The sequence below is a fragment of the Babylonia areolata genome, chromosome 19, assembly GCF_041734735.1.
Source record: "Babylonia areolata isolate BAREFJ2019XMU chromosome 19, ASM4173473v1, whole genome shotgun sequence".
Lineage (NCBI taxonomy): Eukaryota > Metazoa > Mollusca > Gastropoda > Neogastropoda > Buccinidae > Babylonia > Babylonia areolata.
Genome location: NC_134894.1, coordinates 60,409,342 through 60,431,841, shown reverse-complemented (window position 1 = coordinate 60,431,841; position 22,500 = coordinate 60,409,342). Strand labels below are relative to the sequence as shown.

General features: G+C 44.9%; 1 protein-coding gene across 4 annotated transcripts in view; it reads right to left on the bottom strand.

Annotated features, from left to right (window-relative positions):
* Positions 1 to 22,500, bottom strand: part of LOC143293899 (deleted in lung and esophageal cancer protein 1-like) — an 85,830-nt gene that overhangs the window by 47,570 nt on the left and 15,760 nt on the right. For 3 of the 4 annotated variants that reach the window (XM_076605249.1, XM_076605251.1, XM_076605250.1), the window contains exons 9-20: positions 21,971 to 22,144; positions 19,732 to 19,865; positions 19,050 to 19,233; positions 16,084 to 16,246; positions 14,909 to 15,140; positions 13,623 to 13,788; positions 13,074 to 13,213; positions 9,836 to 9,932; positions 9,175 to 9,305; positions 7,705 to 7,869; positions 4,768 to 4,910; positions 3,279 to 3,432 (exon numbers count right to left, since the gene is read on the bottom strand). In XM_076605249.1, coding sequence (XP_076461364.1) covers positions 3,279 to 3,432; positions 4,768 to 4,910; positions 7,705 to 7,869; positions 9,175 to 9,305; positions 9,836 to 9,932; positions 13,074 to 13,213; positions 13,623 to 13,788; positions 14,909 to 15,140; positions 16,084 to 16,246; positions 19,050 to 19,233; positions 19,732 to 19,865; positions 21,971 to 22,144 — 1,883 coding nt within the window. The remainder of the gene's footprint in view (positions 1 to 3,278; positions 3,433 to 4,767; positions 4,911 to 7,704; positions 7,870 to 9,174; positions 9,306 to 9,835; positions 9,933 to 13,073; positions 13,214 to 13,622; positions 13,789 to 14,908; positions 15,141 to 16,083; positions 16,247 to 19,049; positions 19,234 to 19,731; positions 19,866 to 21,970; positions 22,145 to 22,500) is intronic. The other variant, XM_076605252.1, reaches the window with a different exon arrangement.

Sequence of the window (22,500 nt, the reverse complement as noted above, 5' to 3'; positions counted from 1 at the left end):
AATCCACACCCCCTTAAACCTGAACACCAACACCGCACATAAATTGACACTGTCTAAACCTGAACATCAACACCGCACATAAATTCACACCCCCTAAACCTGAACACCAACACCGCACATACATTCACACCCCCTAAACCTGAACACCAACACCGCACATAAATTCACACCCCCTAAACCTGAACACCAACACCGCACATAAATTCATACTCCCTAAACCTGAACATCAACACCGCACATAAATTCACACCCTTTAAACCTGAACACCAACACCGCACATAAATTGACACTGTCTAAACCTGAACATCAACACCGCACATAAATTCACACGCCCCTAAACCTGAACACCAACACCGCACATAAATTGACACTGTCTAAACCTGAACACCAGCACCGCACATAAATTGACACTGTCTAAACCTGAACATCAACACCGCACACAATTTCACACCCCCTAAACGTGAACACCAACACCACACACAATTTCACACCCCCTAAACGTGAACACCAACACCACACATAAATTCACGCCCTCCTGAACCTGAACATCAACACCGCACATAAATTCACACCCCCTTAAACCTGAACACCAACACAGCACATAAATTCACACTCCCTTAAACCTGATCATCCACACTGCACATAAATTCACACTCCATAAACCTGAACACCAACACTGCACATAAATTCACACTCCCCACCTCCATCCCTCTCTCCGCTCAAATTCATCACCAACACCACACGATACAAATTCACACCCCCTAATTCAACACGCACAGAAACATGTCGGGAGAACGCTTAGTTATTTGAACAACAACACCACACACAAATTCACATTCCCAAAATAAACAGGGAGAAACATGGCAGTTTAGTCCTACAGACAACGACGCCACACACAAATTTAGATTCCCAAGTTCAACAGAGTGAAATACAGCAAGAGAGATTTCATTTCTTCAAATTCCCAAATTCAACACGCAGAAACACGGTGGATGAGCTTTTAGTTCTTTGAACAACAACAACAACAACAACAAGAAGCACAAATTCAAACTTCCCAAATACAACACAGTTTTTCAAACAACCCACCACAAGCAAATCCAAATGCCCAAACTCATGAGAGAGAGAAACATGGCGCCAGAGCTTTTATTTCTTCAAACGAGAACACTAGACACAAACTCAAAGTTTTAAATTTAACGGAGAGAAACACAGAAGGACTGCTTTAAATTCACCACCACCACAAAAATTCAAATTCCCAAACTCAAAGAAACACAGTGGGAGAGCTTTTAGTTTTTCAAACAACATCACACACTAATAATACAAAGTCCCAAATTCAACAGAGAGAACCATGGCGTGATCGAGAGCTTTTATTTCTTCAAACAACAACACAACACACCAATACAAATTTCCCAAATGCGACAGAGAGAAACATGGCAAGGAGATTTTTATTTCTTCAAACAAGAACACCAAACACAAACTCCAAGCCCTAGATTTCATGGAGAAAAACAAAGAAGCAGAGTTTTCATTCTTCCAACACCGCCATCACACAAATTCAAATCCCCAAACTCAACGCAGAGAAACATGGATGGACAGCATTTATCTCTTTGAGCAACACAACCACACACAATTCACATTTTCCAAATTCTCCGGAGAGAAACACAGCAAGAACACTTTTGGTTCTTCGGACAACTACGCCACATACAGATTCTTCTTCTTCTTCTTCTTCGTTCGTGGGCTGCAACTCCCATGTTCACTCGTATGTACACGAGTGGGCTTTTACGTGCATGACCGTTTTTACCCCGCCATGTAGGCATCCATACTCCACTTTCGGGGGCGTGCATGCTGGGTATGTTCTTGTTTCTATAACCCACCGAACGCTGACATGGATTACAGTATCTTTAACATGCGTATTTGATCTTCTGCTTGCGTATAAACACGAATGGGGTTCAGGGTTTCAGGCACGAGCAGGTCTGCACATGTTTTACTTGGGAGATTGGAAAAAATCTCCACCCCTTACCCACTAGGAGCTGTTACTGAGATTCAAACCCAGGACCCTCAGACTGAACTTTGCTTTAACCACTCCGCTACTGCACCCGTCATACAAACTCAAATCCCCAAATTAAACAGAGACTCCATCTCTACCTTTTGCTCTTCATGAAAAACTCCTCTTTTTTTCAGAACCTACATGTAAGCACTCTCTCAGTTTCCTACATCTACAACACCACCACCACCCCCCATGTCTGCCAACTCTCTTTGCATGAATGAGGAGTGAGAGAAAGGAGGAGGGTGTGGGGGAGAGCGTGGGGGTGGGGGGTGAGATGAGGAGAGACAGAGAGAGAAAGGCAGAGTGGTGATCAGTAACTTCTTCATTCGTGTAAAGCGCACTCTGACCTGTCAGAGAGAAAGGGTGACAATACAAATGCACGTACTTTAGCTGTAGTAGTGGTAGTGGCAGTAGCAGTAGTAGCAGCAGTAGTAGTAGTTGTAGTAGAAGTAGAAGTGGTAGTAGTAGTAGTAGAGTAATAGCAGTACCATTATTTTCTTCTGAATAACTGTTACCACTGTCATTATTGTCATCATCATCATTATCATTATCATAATCATCATTATCATTATTGCCATCATTATCATCATCACTATGATGGGCTGCTGGACTCGACTTCTCAGGATACCTCACGTCAGAAGTAAGACCTATGGACACAGATCGTTTTCTTTTCAATCGCCAAAGACGTGTAACAAGCTCCCTGATAACCTCCGTCATTCTGATTCCCTCGCATCTTTTAAATCTCGTCTCAAAACTCACCTTTTCCCTCAGCAGTAAGTTCAATTGTGGCAGGTCCACTTCCTTTGCGTTAGCTGTGCTTGACTATGTGTGTATACATATGTATGTGTACATAACTACATGCATGTATATGAATGTGTACTGTGTGTGCGTGTGCATGTGTTTATGTGTAAGTTTGTGCCTGCCTATGTGTGCGTATGTGTTAGGGTAACTGTTAGATACACATGTATGTTAAAATGTATGTATGCAGCGTGTGTGTGTGTGTGTGTGTGTGTGTGTGCGTGTGCGTGCGTGTGTGTGTGTAGTCACATTTTGGTGTGTGTATGTAACATAGATATGATGTTTTATGTTAACAAAAGCATTTTTGTAAATCACCTAGAGCAGATTTCTGAATAGCGTGCTGTAGAAGTATCCATCATTATTATTATCATTATCATTATTATCATTGCTAGTAACCAAGAGCCTTTCCCTGCTCCACACACACACACACACAGCCGGTCACCTTTCCCCACTCAAAGATGGTGGGCAGCAGGGTCTGGTTGAAGATGACCGCGTTGAAGACCACCGGCACGCCCACGTAGACCTCCGGCAGCTTGACGTCGCACTCCAGCAAACACACCATGGGCTGCTGGACCTCGGCAAACGCGCCCACAGACCTGCAAAAAGCCGCAGTGTTAACTCACTCAGTACGGCCAGTCCTCTCTTCTCCTCTACACAGACCCCTCGGATGTCCAGTGGGTGTCTGAATGACCCAACCTTTAGCTTCCGTCGTCAGAATTGTGGTATTCTTTGTCAACATTCACCTCTTCAGTATAAGAGCCTTCCGCCTGCAATATTTTGATGATGGTAATTGGCGTGAAACGCTGTTAACGTCGTCTCTTTCGCTGTTCGTATGGAGAGAGTTAATATCGTATTTTATTTGTATTGTATTATTGCTGTTATTGTATTGTATCTTTTTTTTTCCTTTTTTTTTTGTGGTCACAACAATGCAGGACAGAAAAGAAAGAATGGATAAAAGCAAGCAAGAAAGAAAGCAAGAATGAAAGAAAGCAAGAAAGAAAGAAAAAAAAAGAAACAGAATAAGACAGAAAGAAAGAAAGCATGCAAGAAAGAAAGCAAGAAAGAACTACAGCAAGAAAGAAGGAAAGAAAGAAAGCAAGAGAGAAAGAAAGAAAGAAATTAATAAATACACAAAGAAAGAAAGTAAGAAAGGACATAAGAAAGAAAGCAAGAGAAAAAATGAAAGCAGAAAAGCAAGGAAGAAAGAAAGAAAGCAAGCAATCAAAGAAAGAAAGAAAGAACGCGTGCAAGAAAGCAAGAAAGAAAGAGGGGAAAAAGAGAGAGGGGGGAAGAAAAGCAGGAAGAAAAGAAAGAAAGAAGGAGAGAAAGAAAGAAAGAGAGCAAGAAAGAAAGAAACAGAATAAGAAAGAAAGAAACAAAAAAAACAGAGAAGAAAAGCAAGCAAGAAAGAAAGAAAGAATGAATGAAAATATGAAAGAAAGCAAGAAAGAAAGAAAGAATGAATGAAAATATGAAAGAAAGAAAGAATGAAACTATGAAAGAAAGCAAGCAAGAAAGAATGAATGAAAATATGAAAGAAAGCAAGAAAGAATGAATGAAAATATGAAAGCAAGAAAGAAAGAAAGAAAGCAAACAAGAAAGAGAGCAAGAAAGAAAGAAAGGAAGGAAAAAAGAAAAGAAAACAACCCAAGAAAGCAAGAATGAACGGAAATATGAAAGAAAGAAAGCAAGAAAAAAAAGAAAGAAAGCAAAAACCAAAAACAAAAACAAAAAAACAAAAAAACAAGAAAGCAAGCAGGCCAAAAAAAAAAAAAAAAAGAATCAAGAAAGAAAGAAAACAAGAGCAAGAAAAGAAAGAAAACAGAGAGAGAGAGCAAGAAAAGAAAGAAAACAGAGAGAGAGAGCAAGAAAAGAAAGCAAGAACGAAAAGACAGAAACCATAACAAAGCACGACAAAGAGGAAAGCTTACACCGTGTTGCCATCCTCCACCTCCAGAACAAAGGTGCGCTGCACCGTCTTGACCCCTGTGGGCGTGAACTGCACCGTCACCGTCTTCTTCTCCAGCGGTCTCAGCTCCCCACAGTCGGGCAGGAACTTGAACTCGCTGCACGCCTGTGGAACGCCAGACACGGTGACAGTGGGTTGCTGGTAGTTTGTTTTGGGGGGGGGGGGCGGCAGGGGGGGGCTTTTTTGTTTCGTTTTGGGGTGCTCGAGACTTTGAAAATGATGTTGGCTTTTGTCTGTTTCGATGATGGCGATAAAGTTGACGGTGGCAATGATTGATGATGCTGCTACACAGGGGGTGGGAGGGGTGTGGGGGTGTGGGGGGGGGGGGGGGCGTGGGGTTTGGGTTGGGGGTGGGGGTGGGGGTGGGAGTGGGGTTCTGTTTAGGTTTGGGGTCACTGGACAAGGTTGTGCACTGTGCGTTGTGTAAAGCGAGCATGAGTGTGTGTGTGTTGTGTGTGTGTGTGTGTGTGTGAGAGAGAGAGAGAGAGAGAGAGAGAGAGAGAGAGAGAGCAAGAGAGAGAGTGTGTATGTATGTGTGTTTCTCTGTGTGTGAGTGTGTGTGCGCACGCGCACATTGTATGTGCATTGTTTAAATCATGTGTGCATCTGTATGAATCTCTATCTATCTATCTATATACATATATATCACATTGTATGTGCATTGTTTAATTAAATCATGTGTGCATCTGTATGAATCTCTATCTATCTATCTATATACATATGTGACCAAGCGCTATGCTTGCTTCAAAACTTGCCTCACGCACAAGCTGTATTAGCAGAAGACAGTTTTCGCAACTAACCCACGCGCAGAATGTGTGACGCCACTCCCAGTTTGAACGCAATGCCGCTTACGTCATTTTGTCCTCGCCAGACAGCCTCCTCACTGCTCAACCAGTGTCATGGTACACTATTGGCTGAGCTGGAATCTGTGTTTCTGCTCCACCGTATTTAATTAACATCTCTTTTGTCGGATCAGTAAACTACAAGTATAATATACTGGCAGAATCGTCGCAATTCCTTCTTTAAATCTATTCCATTTATGTTTGCCTACGTTAAAATGATTTAATGCAATTTGTAATTTTCAGCGATGAGCTCGTTAAAACTGACCCTGTTCAGGTGACTTAAATTAAGATTATAAATTCATCTTAAATAATCAACACTTCATTTTATACTTGTCATAAAGTAGGTGTTGAGCTCTTTCTTTTGCAACTTATCCAACATAAATCGGTTCAGGAATCATTTAGAAATCTATCACTGAACACCTTGTCAGAAACACAGTTGTCCTCGGATTTGGCCTGATTTGAGCCGATCTGCTTTGCAGCACACGTGATTGTCTTTGCAGTCCGCTTAACTTGCATAAATTGGCACAGCGAGTGATGAGTGGTCACTTCATACCTGGTCAGTCATCTGACCAGAGCCGCGCTCTCTCTCTTGCTGCGTCGCAAGCAGTGTGTGATGTGTGTGTCGTGTGTGTTCCCACAATGGCTGACATCTCGCTACGTATCGCTGTAAGTACTAGTGTGTAGAATGTGCTGATAATTTGTAAATTGTATTCTTTGACACAGTACTTGTGTTCATATGAAATGTTCAGTTATTGCTTTGTTCAGTTAATTCTTTGTTCAGTTATTGCTTTGACATGTTAGTCATAACTCCGCTATGATTGACCTAGATAACTGTCATGTCGTCATATGCTTGGAGCAGTGTTCTATTTGATTCTTCTTAACGTCACAGTCAGTGACGTCTCTGGACACTAACAGTTTGTTCGAGAATATTCTAGTGAGTGCATATGACGCGTTCTTTCTCATTTGCTGTCACTGATGAAGGTGACGGTCTTTCACTGATTCTCAGTACTCTAAAATGTGTGCGGTATTCTGTCATGATTACAAGATGGTGTTGGATTAATATCAGTTATTGGTTAAAACCACCTGATATGTATCAGTCTGTTAATTGTAATTTAGTTATCATGCCCTCTCCTATACGGCTTACTCCAGTATAGTGCTACATGATAAACTGATTCATTTGAGTCACTTTGACACAGTATAAGCTTTACCTAATCTATACTGTCAGTGTACTTTCACTAAATCAGCATAGCTTCAGTCACTTTAACTGCACTATTTAAATGTATTAGGAATGTCATTTGATGTCAGTGTTTGGTCTTCACAAATGTGCATTACCAAGTGGTTGCCTTTCCATGTAATATGTATACATGTGTTTTATTATTCACTTGTGCCGACATGTTGTGCTAATGACATCTGTTTGTGTCATTCCAGGCACTGTCTTCTTATGTCTTCTTCTATTCTCTTCTCCTTTATGTCTTCTTCTTAGTTTTTCTCTCATAACTATTGTTAAATAAAACAACAGAAAAACCCATCTGTGACTGGCCTCTGTATGTTCCTGGCCTGTGCGTGGGAATTCTTGTCTATCTTCTAATTCAGTAAATCATCATTTAGTTAGTTCTTTTGTACTGTCCGTACCCTTATATACCACTCAGGGTTCAGTACCACGGCTACACATATATACAGTGAGAGAGAGAGAGAGAGAGATAGAAGTGTCAATATCATTTTTCTTTTTTTCTTTTTTTTAACTTTAACTCACTCAGTACGGCCAGTCCTCTCTTCTCCTCTATACAGACCCCTCGGATGTCCAGTGGATGTCTGAATGACCCAACCTATAGCTTCTGTCGTCAGAACTGTGGTATACTTTGTCAACATTCACCTCTTCAGTATAAGAGCGTTCCGCTAGCAATATTTTGATGATGGTAATTGGGATGAAACGCTGTTAACATGGTCTCTTTCGGGCTAGTAATCATGATGATACGAGCTGACTCCTACCTGGAACAGAATGAGTTAAAGTGCTACAATTAAGTTCCCCCCCCCACCCCCTAACCCCACTCCCATACCATGGCATCAGAGGACTCGGCGTCCAGGGCGAGGGGTTTGTCCTGCAGGCTCCACTTGGTGATGATCTGAGCCATGCTGGTCAGTGTCAGCTCCTTCTCCACGCAGTCGCCCATCCGCACCAGGCCAAAGTTCAGCGACGGCTCGTCCACGGTCACCTCGGGGCCCTGCCCACAATGCAATGGTCAGTGAGGGGTGGGGGTGGAGGGGTGAGGGGGTGTGGGGGGTGGGGGGGTTGTGCAGGGGTGTATTAGACTAACACACACACACATACACACATACATATATATATAAACACACATAAACACTTACACCTACACACACACAGGAAACACACCTACCACACACACACACGTCCACACCCCCTCAACAAACACATGCACACATACTCCCCCAAACTCAAACACACACCCACATCCCTTACACAACCCCCCCCCCCTCCCCACACAGACACACATACTCCAACAACCTCACACACAAATGCATACCCCCCCTATACACGTTAACACACATTCATCCGCACACACACCCAACCCCACACACATATCCCCCCCCCTACACACACACACACCAACAACACACACACCCTCGTACATCACCCCACTTCCACCCCACCCCCCACCCCTCCCCTCCGCCCCTGCACACACAGCACAGCAAGTCAACCTTGATGGCAATGTCCACACCCCCACACAAAGACACCCACATACCACAGCCACCAACAGACCCACAAACACCTCCCCCACATCCACACACACACACACACACACACACACAATAATTCCACAGCCACACCCACATCGACATGCAACGACAGTGGCTCTTCCATGCTGAGGACGAAGTAGTATAAAGTGTGACTGATGTGACCTGGCTCCATCCCCGTCCACACACACACACACACACACAGACACACACACACACACACATCCCACACCACAACCCACCTAGACACGACACATCCGCCTCTTCCACCACCACCCCCAACACACACACACACACACATCCCACACCACAACCCACCCACCCACCTAGACACAACATTCCCGCCTCTCCGCCCCCCCAACACACACACACACACACACATCCCACACCACAACCCACCCACCCACCTAGACACAACATTCCCACCTCTCTGCCCCCCCCGCCCCAACACACACACACACACACACACACACGCACACACACACATACAGACACAGACACACACACACACACACACATCCCACACCACAACCCACCCACCCACCTAGACACAACATTCCCGCCTCTCCACCCCCCCAACACACACACACACACACACGCACACACACACACACACATCCCACACCACAACCCACCCACCCACCTAGACACAACATTCCCACCTCCCCGCCCCCCAACACACACACACACACACACACACATACACACACACACACAGACACGCACACACACACACACACCACAACCCACACCACAAACACAGACAGACAGACCTTGATGGTGGTGTCGACATGGAGATGCAGTGGTTCCTCCATGTTGAGGACGAAGCAGTACAGAGTGTGGCTGATGTGACCGGGCTGCGTCCCCGTCACGCTCAGCTCCAGGTCCATAGCCATGCCTGGGTCTGTTGGTGACATCGTGCACACACACACACATACACACACACACACACACACATGAAAACACACATGAAAACACATAAACACAAACACATACACGCACATGTACATACAAAATACACACACGTATGTACGTACACGCACGCACACACACACCCTTTCAATCTGTGGGTCCCCGGTTCAAATCTCGGCAACGGCGCCTGGTGGGTAAAGGGTGGAGATTTTTCTGATCTCCCAGGTCAACATATGTGCAGACCTGCTAGTGCCTGAACACCCCCCTTGCAGAAGATCAAATACGTATGTTAAAGATCGCGTAATCCATGTCAGCGTTCGGTGGGTTATGGAAACAAGAACATACCCAGCATGCACATCCCCGGAAACAGAGTATGGCTGCCGACATGGTGGGGGTAAAAACGGTCATACACATAAAAGCCCACTCGTGTACATAAGAGTGAACGTGGGAGTTGCAGCCCGCGAACAAAGAAGAAGAAGAAGAAGAAGAGGAAGGAGGAGGAGGAGGGAGAGGGGTGCTGACCCAGTTCCCCAAAGGGCGGCTCCACCTCCAGGATCATCTTGTCATTGTGCACCGGCTCCCACTGGAAGGTGATGGTGGAGAAACTGTGGTTGGCCATCTGGACACACACACACAGCACATGGCTGTTGGCTCGAATATTCACCCCTCACACACAGGCCGTGCCATCATTCACCCCTCACACACAGGTCATGCCAACATTCACCCCTCACACACAGGTCGTGCCAACATTCACCCCTCACACACAGGTCGTGCCAACATTCACCCCTCACACACAGGTCATGCCATCATTCACCCCTCAAACACAGGTCGTGCCAACATTCACCTCTCACACAAAGGTCGTGCCAACATTCACCCCTCTCACACAGGTCGTGCCAACATTCACCCCTCAAACACAGGTCGTGCCAACATTCAACACAGGTCGTGCCATCATTCACCCCTCAAACACAGGTCGTGCCAACATTCACCCCTCACACACAGGTCGTGCCAACATTCACCCCTCACACACAGGTCATGCCATCATTCACCCCTCACACACAGGTCGTGCCAACATTCACCTCTCACACACAGGTCATGCCAACATTCACCCCTCACACACAGGTCGTGCCAACATTCACCCCTCTCACACAGGTCGTGCCAACATTCACCCCTCAAACACAGGTCGTGCCAACATTCAACACAGGTCGTGCCAACATTCACCCCTCACACACAGGTCATGCCAACATTCACCCCTCACACACAGGTCGTGCCGACATTTCATCCCTCACACACAGGTCGTGCCAACATTCACTCCTCAAACACAGGTCGTGCTGACATTTCACCCCTCACACACAGGTCATGCCAACATTCACCCCTCACACACAGGTCGTGCCGACATTTCATCCCTCACACACAGGTCGTGCCAACATTCACTCCTCAAACACAGGTCGTGCTGACATTTCATCCCTCACACACAGGACATGCCAACATCCACTCCTCACACACAGGTCGTGCCGACATTTCATCCCTCACACACAGGTCGTGCCAACATTCACCCCTCACACACAGGTCGTGCCAACATCCACTCCTCACACACAGGTCATGCCAACATTCACCCCTCACACACAGGTCGTGCCAACATTCACCCCTCACACACAGGTCGTGCCAACATCCACTCCTCAAACACAAGTCGTGCCAACATTCACCCCTCAAACACAGGTCGTGCCAACATCCACTCCTCAAACACAGGTCGTGCCAACATTCACTCCTCAAACACAGGTCATGCCAACATTCACCCCTCACACACAGGTCATGCCAACATCCACTCCTCAAACACAGGTCGTGCCAACATTCACTCCTCAAACACAGGTCATGCCAACATTCACCCCTCACACACAGGTCAGGCCAACATTCACCCCTCACACACAGGTCAGGCCAACATTTCACTCCTCAAACACAGGTCGTGCCGACATTTCATCCCTCACACACAGGTCATGCCATCATTCACCCCTCACACACAGGTCGTGCCAACATTCACCCCTCACACACAGGTCGTGCCAACATTCACCCCTCACACACAGGTCATGCCAACATTCACCCCTCACACACAGGTCATGCCAACATTCACCCCTCACACACAGGTCATGCCAACAATCACCCCTCAAACACAGGTCATGCCAACATTCAACACAGGTCATGCCAACATTCAACACAGGCCGTGCCATCATTCACCCCTCACACACAGGTCGTGCCAACATTCACCCCTAACACATACACACGCACACACAACACACACACATACACACAACACACGTTTGTTGGCACAGATATTCACCCCTCACACACACACACACACACACAATCTGTTGGCATGGATATTCACCCCTCACACACACACACACACACACACAACACACATCTGTTGGCACGGATATTCACCCCTCACACACACACACACAACTCACATCTGTTGGCACAAATATTCACCCCTCACACACACACACACACACAAAACACACGTCTGTTGGCACGGATATTCACTCCCTCACACACACACACACACACACATCTGCTGGCAAGAATATTCACCCCTCACACACACAATACACATCAGCTGGCACAAACATTCAATCCACCATCCACCACGCACACAACACATCTGTGTCAGCACCAACATTCACCCCTCACATACACAGGCACAGAACCAGGCACACAGCACACACCTGCAGAAAACAGTGTGAAAGAAATGGGAAGACATACTAGGATTTTCAACACTGTGAGAGAATCTTGGGATGCTCTCAACAGGGTTTAACTCTTTCGATACGAACGGCGAAAGAGACGACGTTAACAGCGTTTCACCCCAATTACCACCATCAAAATATTGCAAGCGGAAGGCTCTTATACTGAAGAGGTGAATGTTGACAAAGAATACCACAATTCTGACGACGGAAGCTAAAGGTTGGGTCATTGAGACACCCACTGGGACATCCGAGGGGTCTGTGTAGAGGAGAAGAGAGGACTGGCCGTACTGAGTGAGTTAACTTAGTTAACAGAACCCTGGGGGAAACAGGCTGCATAACACACACAGACAGGCGCAACAGGCCAATGGTTAAACGTTGGAATTTCAATCTGAGGGTCCCGGGTTCGAATCTCGGTAACGGCACATAGGGGCGGGTAAAGGGTGGAGATTTTTTCCAATCTCCCAGGTCAACATATGCGCAGACCTGCTAGTGCCTGAACCCCCTTCGTGTGTGTATACATACGCAGAAGATTCAAATACACACGTTAAAGATCCTGTAATCCATGTCAGCGTTCGGTGGGTTATAGATACAAGAACATACCCAGCATGCACACCCCTGAGAGCGGAGAATGGCTACCTTCATGGTGGGGTAAAAACGGTCGTAAACGTAAAAGCCCGCTCATGTACATACGAGTGAATGTGGGAGTTACAGCCCATGAATGAAGAAGAAGGAGAAGAAGAAGCAGACGAAGAAGAAGGAGAAGGATAAGAAGAAGCAGACAAAGGAGAAGGAGAAGGGGAAGGATATGAAGAAGAAGAAGAGGAAGAAGAAAGAAGAAGAAGAAGAAGGAGGAGACGAAGAAGGAAAAGAAGAAGAAAAAGAAGACGAAAGAAGAAAAAGAAGATGAAAGAAGAAGCAGAAAAAAGCAGACGAAGAAGAACAAGAAGAACAAGAAGCAGAAGAAGAAGAAAAAGAGGAAAAGAAGTCGAAGAAGACGGTGACGGAGAAGAAGAAGAACTCACAGTGAAGAGCCTCTTGGTGGTGTTGCCCACCAGGTAGCTGCCCGGCAGGAACATGGCGTAGGGGTGCAGCACCACGTTCAGCGGAATGCTGCGGCCCTTCAGCTCCACCTCCAGGGCTGTCATGTCGTGGAAAGTCGGTACTGTCACACAACACACACACACACTGATGCCATGTCGTGGAATGTCAGTACTGTCACACAACACACACACACACACACACACACTGGAATTTTGCCAGGAACAACCCTTTTGTTGCCGTGGGTTCTTTTACATGCGCTAAGTTTATGCTGCACACGGGACCTCGGTTTATCGTCTCATCCGAATGACTAGCGTCCAGACCACCACTCAAGGTCTAGTGGAGAGGGAGAAAATATCAGCGGCTGAGCCGTGATTTGAACCAGCGTGCTCAGATTTTCTTGCTTCCTGGGCGGACGTGTTACCTCTAAGCCATCACTCCACTTTATTTATTTATATATATATATGTATATGTATATTTATATTCTGTCCTTTTCCTTTTCTTTAAAGTGGAAGGGGAGAGAAGAGGGGTACCAGTTTCCTTACTGCCAGACCCATCACTGGGTCCCAGCTCCGTCATTTCGTCTCCAGTCTCCTCAGGGGACGAGCCCCCCGTGTCGCTCATGGTCGCACGGGTGGCAGGGGTGGCGGGGGGCACTTGCTGCACCAGCAGGTGAATGACATTGTGGAAGTCACTGATCTGCACACAGAGAAAAAGACGAATGATAATAATTCATGACTTTTCTATGGCGCGATATCCAGTACTAACGCTGCTCAAAGCGCCTTACATTATCCATATAGATATAACCTACATACATTACAACAATCCAATACATTTGCAGTTGAGAATAAAAAAGCATAATCGCTTATTATTATTACTGAAACTGAACCTAAGTCTGAAAAAGAGTTGGTCAATGCGTTGGTCAACGCAATGAAATGACCCAGACGTACCATAAACTACCTTGTAAAACACCCTGCATCTGGTGAATGCAAAATTGTTTACAGTAGTTCTGAGGAGAAGTATGTAACATCAGACACACAGGTAACACTCATAGTTAGGAGAAGTATGAAACATCACAAACACAGGTAACACTCATAGTTAGGAGAAGTATGTAACATCAGACACACAGGTAACACTCGTAGTTAGGAGAAGTATGTAACATCAGAAACACAGGTAACACTCATAGTTAGGAGAAGTATGTAACATCTGACACACAGGTAACACTCATAGTCAGGAGAAGTATAAAACATCAGACACACAGGTAACACTCGTAGTTAGGAGAAGTATGTAACATCAGAAACACAGGTAACACTCGTAGTTAGGAGAAGTATGTAACATCAGACACACAGGTCACACTCGTAGTTAGGAGAAGTATGTAACATCAGACACACAGGTAACACTCATAGTTAGGAGAAGTATAAAACATCAGACACACAGGTAACACTCATAGTTAGGAGAAATATGTAACATCAGACACACAGGTAACACTCATAGTTAGGAGAAGTATGTAACATCAGACACACAGGTAACACTCGTAGTTAGGAGAAGTATGAAACATCGGACACACAGGTAACACTCATAGTTAGACTATGTATGAAACATCCACGCACAGGTAACACTCATAGTTAGGAGAAGTATGTAACATCAGAAACACAGGTAACACTCGTAGTTAGGAGAAGTATAAAACATCAGACACACAGGTAACACTCATAGTTAGGAGAAGTATGTAACATCGGACACACAGGTAACACTCGTAGTTAGGAGAAGTATGTAACATCAGACACACAGGTAACACTCCGCCCCCCCCTCTCCCTCTCACCACAGGTGGGGCGAAGGTGACTCTGAACTCGGTCGTCGCGGACAGTTCCAGAACGCCGTTGGGTGGATGCACACTGAACACCGAGTCCAACTCGGGCACCCGGTCGTCTTCAGGATCTCGGGTAGGTCCCTGGGGTGGGGGAGCTTCACCCACCAGCTCGGTCAAGGCCTTGACCGGCTCTTTGGGCATCTGAGGCTTGTAGACCATCCACTGGAACGGCAGCTCAATGTTCCTGACGACAGGAAATGACGTGCCCCTTCAACATACTTACTGATTCTTGGTGGAACGATTTCGTAGAGACTGTGTTTTCATGTGTATGTGTGGACACAAGGTTTTTGATTTAAGTTCTCAGGATACCTCACGTCAGAAGTAAGACCTATGGACACAGATCATTTTCTTTTCAACTGCCAAAGACGTGGAACAAGTTCCCTGATAACCTGCATCATTCTGATTCCCTCGCATCTTTTAAATCTCGTCTCAAAACTCACCTTTTCCCTCAGCAATGAGTTCAATTGTGGCAGGTCTCCACTTCCTTTGCGTTAGCTGTGCTTGACTGTGTGTGTATACATATGTATGTGTACATAACTACATGCATGTATATGAATGTGTATAGTGTGTGCGTGCGTTTATGTAAGTTTGTGCCTGCCTATGTGTGCGTATATGTTAGGGCCGGGTAGCTGTTAGATACACATGTATGTTAAAATGTATGCATTATGCATTGTGTGTGTGTGTGTGTGTGTGTGTGTGTGTGTGTGTAGTCACATTTTGGTGTGTGTATATAACATTGATGTAAAGTTTTATGTTAACAAAAGCGTTTTTGTCAAGCACCTAGAGCACATTTCTGGATAGTGTGCTATATAAGTATCCATTATCATCATTATTAAGCTAACAAATTGAGAATATCTGTTTATACAACATGTAACTAAAAAGGCAGCTCAACACTCCTGACAACAAGAAACAACATGCCCATGTGACATACTTATCGAATTCTCCATGCACTGATTTCATAGCGACTGTATTTTCTCGTGGATACAAAGTTTTCAATTCAAGTCAGTAAACTGAGAATACTTCACGTTACCTCCAGGCCGACACCCCACCCCACAAACATATCATCAACAGCCCCTGAACGCAGGAAACGAGAAAGAGAAAGGAGGAGGGGGAGAGGGGAGACCCACGTGTGGTTGCGCACGCTGATGGTGCGCTCAGTGTAGGTGAAGGGGTTGAGGTCGTCAAACTTGATGAGGTGCTGGGCCGAGCGGTCGCACAGCTCGCCAGGTAGCGCTGCTGACTCTCCCCGCTCCACCTTGTCCAGCGTGATCTTCACCGTCTCACCTTCACCTGGTGGCAACCAACGATGACGATAACTTTTTTTTTCTTTTTTTTTTTTTTTGCTGCCCCACCATCTGTACCGTTTCAGTGGCATTTTTACTCCCACGCCGCTCATTTAGATTCCCCCATACACGGCCACACCCGGGTTCGTCCGTCGTAGTTCCAGCGTCGGCAGTCCACAGGGAACCATCGATGTTAGGTCGCAAGGAGGCCACACACCAGAGGAGACCCTGCACTGCTGCTGTGTCACTTCGGTGGTGTTCAGTGGGGCCTGTTCTGTTTTAACATACTTAGGACACCACCTACTAAGCCCCCTACTAACGACAATAATGGCTTAGTTGCGGAGCCAGACTGAGTGAGCGTCCCTCCCAGAGTGGAGACCGTCACCACGTCCCTCAAACAACAGCCCTCTATGAATCTTCCGACACTGACGACATTGACAGGACTCACCCCAAGCACGGAAGTGGAGGGGTATTGAAACTGAGGTCACCATGAGAGCAGGGCATGAAAGGCCACAGACTTTGAGACTACGATAACTTTATCTATATGGTGTTTATCAATCAGAGATGCCAAACCCCTGTCAAGTGTTGGTAGGAACAATCGGGAAATTTCTTCTTCTTTTTTTTTCTAACATTTTTATTCAATTTTTACATTATTAAACACACAAAAACATACACTAGTAACTATAGAAAATTCACAAACTGTGATAGAAAGAATAAGGTGAGGACAAAACCAACCACACACACACACACACACACACACACACACACACACACACACACAAACACACACACACACATAAAAAAAAAAGAAAGAAGTAATAATAACAATAATAATAATAACACACCACAAGAACATGCTGGCAAAGATCGATGAATCAAGATCAAATATACGGTCGCCAGATGCAGTCTAAGGAATCCAATAAATTGTAGGGTGTCAACCTCACAATATTTAACACATATATGGTCATACTTTAAACTGCAAAGTAAGATGCAAAACACAGTAATATGTGACTGTCAACCTCACAATATTTAACGCATATATGGCCATACTTTAAACTGCAAAGTAAGAAGCAAAACAGTAATATCAATATCAAAACTGTATAGACATAATATATATTCCTTGTTTCAATTTGTATTCAAAAACAAGGATTTATATGGAGACCATTTGCTGATAAAGTCATTATAAAGAAAGTTTTTCCAAGCTATATACTCTTCAACTGTATATCTATATTCCAATTTTTTTTATGAAACCTTGCGTAACAGGTACAGTGCTGTTGATCTTGCGTTGGTGCAAGTATTGTTTAGCCAGCAACAAAATGAAATAAAAGGTGGGATCAGTGACTATATTTTTGTCATGTCCAAGGATGATTCAGTTAACTGAAAATTTTGAGCATTTGGGCATCTTTTGTTAATCAACTCCATTAATCTTTGCCAGAAAACAATCAGGATTGGAAGGAACATTTTGAATTTCGTAGGAACACTCAGACTCCGAGCATCATCAGCAAACATATATTTCATCTACAAGGCATACAAACACTTGGGTCTACCTGCAACAGGGTGTAACTGACTGGCCCACTCAATGCTGTTTCAATGTAAACACTCACTCAGTTAAGTAAGCATCAAGTGAGACCAAGGTTGATAGTGACTGCCCTGGCCTTGCGATCGATAAGTCTAGAACATCTGGGTTATGTTACGACCGGAAAACATGTGACCATGCTACGTAATCGAAAATGAACTTGTCAGAGCAATTTTGATTGTTGGAACAATCTGCGATCAAGCGTAACAAAATATGGCGAAATCGGCAAACATGTCATGCATGTTAGCCATCAGTCATGGACTGCAGAGCTCCGAAGGAAGATCCACGCTGCAGGAACCAGGCACTTCAGACACACCCCTCGGCATTTCACACGCTGACTGCAACCACTAACCCTAACAATTCTGCCGTGGCGAAGTGGTTAGCGTCGCGGACTGACGGCTGGGAGGACGCGGGTTCAAATCCCAGCGGAGGTGGGTTTTTTGGCCCGTGGCCGGCTCCTACCCAGAGTTAAGTGTGCTGTGGGCTTAAATGGGGAGACTGGGACCACACAGTCGAGTGTCATCCACTTCAAGGATGCGTCTTTGGGTGTGTTGCTCTAATTACCTGACCAACACTGCAAGTGTCTGTATCTTTCGGGCCTGGTTAACGCCGGGATATCATTATGACAGGAAGCGTAGAGTACAGCCTTCTCACAGTCCCAAACCAAAAATGGACCTCCATAGCAACATCGTCATGATCATCGTCATCCTCCTCCTCCTTCATCGTCATCAATGTAAACAAAACAGTCTCAAAGTCTGTGGCCTTTCATGCCCTGCTCTCATGGTAACCTCAATTTCGATACCCCTCCACTTCCGTGCTTGGGGTGAGTCCTGTCAATGTAGTCAGTGTTGGCAGATTCATAGAGGGCTTTTGTTTGAGGGACGTGGTGGCAGTCTCCACTCTGGGAGGGACGCTCACTCAGTCTGGCTCCGCGACTAAGCCATTATTGTCGTTAGTAGGGGGCTTAGTAGGTGGTGTCCTAAGTACGTTAAAACAGAACAGGCACCACTCAACACCACTGAAGTGACTCAGCAGCAGTGCAGGGTCTCATCTGGTGTGTGGCCTCCTGGCGACCTAACATCAATGGTGGACTGCCAATGCTGGAACTGCGACGGATGAACCCGGGAGTGGCCGTGTATGGGGGAATCTAAATGAGTGGCGTGGGAGTAATGCCACTGAAACGGTGCAGATGATGGGGCAGCAAAAAAAAACCAGCAGATGTCCCTTCCCCTACCTTTCAGCGTGAAGTGCTGGGCGTGGCAGTTGTCACACAGGATGGTGAACTCCTGAAAGTACTCCCGGGTCACAGTCGGTCGGAACATGACCTCAATCACCGTCACCTGACCCCGATCCAGCTCCAGGGTCGAGGGTCGGAGTTCAAACGGTGGCAACATCACTGACCCGTTCTGAATGACGGTCTGATAACAAGAAGAAAAAAAAAAACACACCGCACGCACACAAAAAGGTGTGAAGTGTGAGAATTAAAAAAAAAAAAAAATGAACAGTGTGTGTGTGTGTGTGTGTATGTGCGTGTGTGTGTGTTGTATGTATATGTGTTTGTGTGCATGTGTGTGTGTGTGTGTGTGTGTGTGTGTGTGTGTGTGTGAGAGAGAGAGAGAGAGAGAGAGAGAAAGAGACTCTGTGTGTGTGTGTGTGTGTGTGTGTGTGTGTGTGTGTGTATGTGTGTGTGTGTGTGTCTGTGTGTGTGTGTGTGTGTGTGTGTGTGTGTGTGTGTGTCTTTATTTCTTTCTTTCATTTCTACATTAAAAATTTTCTAAAAATCAAAAAAAAAATATTGTACAGAAATTTTTTTTTTTTTAAAGATGCAAAAATCTAACTTTTAAGAAGACGCTCACAAAAAGGATCAACAACAACGAAAAAATTTTTTTTTAAAGGTCGCGACCCTGACCCCTGACCTTGAAGTTGGTGGCGGGCCAGGCGGAGCGCGGCATGATACAGAAGCGGCCGGGACCACCCTCGTTACGGATGGCAAACTGCGTCACCTGGTACCCCCGCACCAAGCACCGCCCCACGTCCAACTGTGGAGGGACTGGTCACACACACACACACACAGCGTGCATATCACCAACATGTGCATGTGTGTGTGTATAGTGAGTGTGTAGCGTGTGTGCAGTGTTTGTGTGTGTAGTGTGTAACTCTGTGTGTGTGTGTGTGTGTGTGTGTGTGTATGTGTGTGCGTAGTGTACGTGTGTAGTGTATGTGTGTGTGGTGTGTGTGTGTGTGTGTGTGTGGTGTGTGTGTAGTGTGTAATGTGTGTGTGTGTGTGTGTGTGTGTGTGTGTGTGTGTGTGTGTGGTGTGGTGTGGTGCATGTGCAGCGTGTGTGTAGTGAGTGTGAAGAGTGTGTGTGTAGTGTGTGTGTAGTGGGTGTAGTGTTGTAGTGTGTGTGTGTGTGTGTGTGTGTGTGTGTGTGTGTGTGTGTGTGTGTGGTGTGGTGTGGTGCATGTGCAGCGTGTGTGTAGTGAGTGTGAAGAGTGTGTGTGTAGTGTATGTGTAGTGGGTGTAGTGTGTGTGTAGTGGGTGTAGTGTGTATGTAGTGTATAGTGTTGTGTGTGTAGCATGTGTGTAGTGTGTGTAGCATGTGTGTAGTGTGTGTAAAATGTGTGTAGTGTCTGTGTAGTGTGTAGTGTAAATGTAGCATGCAAGGAATATTGAGTGCTTTTCTTTGGTGTGATGCTTCCATATTTACAAACTGTAGCATTGTGTGAAACATCTAACAAGAAGAAGTACTGTGTTAGAAAAAAAAAAAAAAAAATTCTGAATGGGAACTATTGTAATTGTAAAGCATTTAGAGCAAAATCGTTTGATCAGGCACTAGAAAATTGAAGTTAGTAGTAGGAGTAGTAGTAGTAATAGTAATAGTAGTTGTATATAATAAGTCTGTTTATATAGCAAAATCATTTCTAGTTCTTATCAATATCATCATTATCACCATCATCATCATCATATAGAGTTCTTATCAATATCATCATCATCACCATCATCATTATTATCATTATCATTATTATTATCATCATTATAATTTTATAGCTAGATAGATTTTTTTTTCCGTGAATGTCTTCGTGTGTCACTGTATGCCATTACACTTTGTTGTGTATGTTTCATGCGAGGCGCTTAGAGCCAACTATGTCAAGAGTTTGTACCATGTCAGTGCTATAGATTATTATTCTTATTGTTATCATCATCATCATCAATATTACCACATTTGCTGGTGGACCTGGCATTTTCTCACTGTCGTTAACAACAAACACAGAACAGAGAGAGAAAAGGAAAACGTATACACACATTTACAAAACACGTGCAAATACACATCTAAACAAAGACACGCACACTTGCACATCCATCAAAGAACATGAAAGGAAAGAGCACTCACACACACACACACACACACATTCATCGTACATAGACTGAAATACGTCATATATAAAAAATTAGAAAATGAATATATCAAATACTGGAAAGATAAAAGAGAAAAAACATTAAAGCTAAAATTTTACAATACGATTGTAGCAGAGTACAAAACTGAAACCTATGTTTTAAATATATCAGATACAAAACACAGACAAGCTTTAACGAAACTCAGAATAAGCGCGCATGACCTAAAGATTGAGAAAGGTAGATATTTAAATATTCCACAAGAAGACAGATTGTGCAACAAGTGTAACATCCTGGAAGACGAAATCCTTCTTCTTGATCATTGTATTAAATATAAAATCTTAAGGCAACAATTTTTAAAGGATATTCAAAATTCGAATAACACAGGACATATTCCCAGTCAGGTGATGCTAACAGATGATGAATATATACAAACAAAATTGGGAAAATTTGTTTATGAATGCTGCTGCAATTTACTGCATTAACTGATTGATTAATTGTGTGTTTTTCATTCGTTCATTCATTTACCATTGCACTTGTGTCTCATAAACCTTACGGTTTCGTGACAATAAAATCTATTCTGTTCTATTCTATTCTCTTCACACACACACACACACCACCCTCACCACCACCACCGAAGCAAAACAAAAACCTCAAAACACAATTCTCTTCAAAAATCCCCAAAACGACTTCATCCTCAAAAATAGAGTCTCGTCCTCAGAACGTCCACCTCAAGCCACCCAATCAAACCAATCACTTACTGGTGAGACAAGGAGGTTCTCGTCGCCCCTGGATGCTGATGACCATCTGTTTGGACGACTGCGTGTGGATTATAATCTCGTCTTCGTAGTCCTTCAGCGAGTCGGGGGCAAAGCGGATGGGGAAATGACAGCTCATGCCTGGAGCCACCAGCCCCTTCTCTCCCGGAAACTGACCTGCGGAGAGAGAGAGAGATCGTAGCCAATGAAATCAGTGGATCGTTAGTCGGGGGGCTTAGTAGGTGGTGTCCTAAGTACGTTAAAACAGAACAGGCACCACTCAACACCACCGAAGTGACTCAGCAGCAGTGCAGGGTCTCCTCTGGTGTGTGGCGGGCCTACTGGTGACCTAACATCGATGGTTCCCTGTGGACTGCCGACGCTGGAACTGCGACGGACGAACCCGGGTGTGGCCGTGTATGGGGGAATCTAAATGAGCGGCATGGGAGTAATGCCACTGAAACGGTGCATATGAATGGGGCAGCAAAAAAAAAAAAAAAAAAAAAAAAAATTCAGTGAATCAGAATCAGAAT